Genomic DNA, 2,380 nt, shown 5'->3' on the forward strand with positions numbered 1-2,380 from the left:
CTGCTAATGTGGTATACTGCTGTTCCCGATGTGGCCTCCTCTACATCGGGGAAACCAAGCGGAGACTCGGAGACCGCTTTGTGGAACACCTACGCTCGGTTCGCAACAAACATCTGCACCTCCCAGTCGCGATCCACTTCAACTCCCCCTCCCATTCCTTGGACGACATGTCCATCCTGGGCCTCCTGCACTGCCACAACGATGCCACCCGAAGGTTGCAGGAACAGCAACTCATATTCCGCTTGGGAACCCTGCAGCCCAATGGTATCAATGTGGATTTCACAAGCTTCAAAATCTCCCCTCCCCCAGCCTCATCCCAAAAACTAGCCCATTCCATCCCTGCCTCCCTAACCTGTCGTTCCTCCCACCTATCCGCTCCTCTATCCACCTACTATCATCGCCTCCCACCCCCGTCTCTATTTATTTCAGAGCGTCCCCCCCAACTTCCCATCCTCCGTTTCTGAAGAAGGGTCCCTGACCCGAAACGTCCGCTTCCCTGCTCCTCTGATGCTGCCTGGCCTGCTGCGTTCCTCCAGCTCCACACGGTGTTATGTCCGCCTCCAGCATTAGCAGTTCCTATTATCTCTCACCAAAACAATAACAGCTCTGTCAGCGAAATAAAACTGACCCCTTTGCTCGCCGCTGAGCCGTGGCGATTATACGGTAAACTTCGCGGGATGTCGGGGATAAAATTATTGCCGGCTTATCAACAAGGTGCTGAGCGAAGCCGAGTTTAAGAAAGGCAGACGTAGACAGTGAGAGTTGACGAGGGGGAGGGTGGGGATTACCCTCTTCAGCGAGTTGGAGACAGTGGGTTGGTGGGGGCGGTGGGGGGGGAAGCGCGGAAGAGGGAGTGTTTTATTTTTGATGGTCTGCCTCGGGCCCAGGCGATGAAGACGTACCACGCGTACCATTTGGAGAGCGTCAATGCCGAGAGCAAGCTGAAGGAGGTGGAGCGGATGGAAGAGAAGCAACTGGGAAAATCAATGGAGCAGGCAGCGGGACAGCTCGGAACAGAGACCAAAGCCCAGAGACGGAGCTCCCTCCGCAAGATCGAGAAGATGAAGGAGAAGGTACGGCTGCCAGGGCTCACTACTGAGTAAAGCTTCCTCTACACCGTCCACCCCCCCCCGCCAATATCACACTCCCAGGGACAGGGGGTTAGATACAGAGTAAAGCTCCCTCTACACCGTCCTCCCCCCCATCACACACTCCCAAGGACAGGGGGTTAGATACAGGGTAAAGCTCCCTCTACACTGTACCCCCCATCACACACTCCCAGGGATAGGGGTTTAGATACAGGGTAAAGCTCCCTCTGCACTGTCCCCCAGCAAACACTCCCAGGACACGGGGTTAGACACAGAGTAAAGCTCCCTCTACACTGTCCCCCCCATCACACACTCCCAGGGACAGGGGGTTAGATACAGGGTAAAGCTCCCTCTACACTGCCCCCCCCATCAAACACTCCCAGGGACAGGGGGTTAGATACAGGGTAAAGCTTCCTCTGCACTGTCACCGCCCCCACCCCCCGCCCCGCCCCATCAAACACTCCCAGGGACAGCACGGGGTTAGATACAGAAGAAGCGGACTTCTCTGATGCAGATGGGAGGGGGTTTGTGGTAGAGGGAGAGGGAGGGGGCGGGAAGGGGTTTGGGAGAGGGGACGGGAGAGGTAGGGAAGAGTGAAGGGAGTTTGGGTGATGGGATGTGGGGGTGTGGGGAGGGGTGTTGAGGTTCTGTTTCTCTCCCTCTCCTCCTGACTGCACCCTCTCCTGGCTGTACCCTTGTCTGATTGTACATTGGTCTGACTGTACCCCGGTCTTGTTGCATGCTCTCCAGGCTGTAGCCTGGTCTGGCTGTACCCTCTCCAGGCTGTACATTGGTCTACTGTACCCTGGTCTTGCTGTACACTTGTCTTCACTGTACGCTGGTCCTGACTGTGCCATTCCTCACCCTCTCCTGACTCTAGCCCGGTCTGACTTTACCCTGGTCCTGACTGTGCTGTTCCTGTGTTCAGAGGCAGGAACGCTACCTGGAGAACCAGCTGAAATGCACCAAGGCGAGGAACGAATATCTGCTGAACCTGTCCATGGCCAATGCAGCTCTCAGTGGCTACTTCATCCACGACGTCTCCACGCTCATCGATGTAGGTGATCATCCCTCTGCGGGCCGCAGGGTTAGGGTGGAAACTGCAATTGGGCCGGGGCTGGGGGCAACTGCTGGAGTGGGACTGAGGAACGGAGAGAGCACTCCTGCCTTACACTGTGTGTGTGTGAGCACGTCTGTGTGAGTGTGTGTCTGTGTGAGTGTGTGTCTGTGTATGTGTTTGTTTGTGTTTGTGTGTGTGTGTTTGTTTGTGTCTGTGTATGTGTGTGTTTGTT

The 2,380-nt window shown here is 56.0% G+C and overlaps 1 protein-coding gene across 1 annotated transcript; it reads left to right on the plus strand.

The window, feature by feature from the left end:
• Nucleotides 1-890: 890 nt before the first annotated feature.
• Nucleotides 891-2,145, plus strand: LOC125482689 (SLIT-ROBO Rho GTPase-activating protein 3-like; the record flags this gene model as incomplete). Its single annotated transcript, XM_048594811.1, has 2 exons — nt 891-1,073; nt 2,017-2,145. Coding segments are annotated over exons 1-2 (312 nt in total), but the record flags the coding sequence as incomplete, so codon positions are not given.
• Nucleotides 2,146-2,380: the final 235 nt, after the last annotated feature.

This window comes from Rhincodon typus, unplaced genomic scaffold, assembly GCF_021869965.1.
Source record: "Rhincodon typus isolate 14 unplaced genomic scaffold, sRhiTyp1.1 hic_rhity00015132, whole genome shotgun sequence".
Classification (NCBI taxonomy): domain Eukaryota; kingdom Metazoa; phylum Chordata; class Chondrichthyes; order Orectolobiformes; family Rhincodontidae; genus Rhincodon; species Rhincodon typus.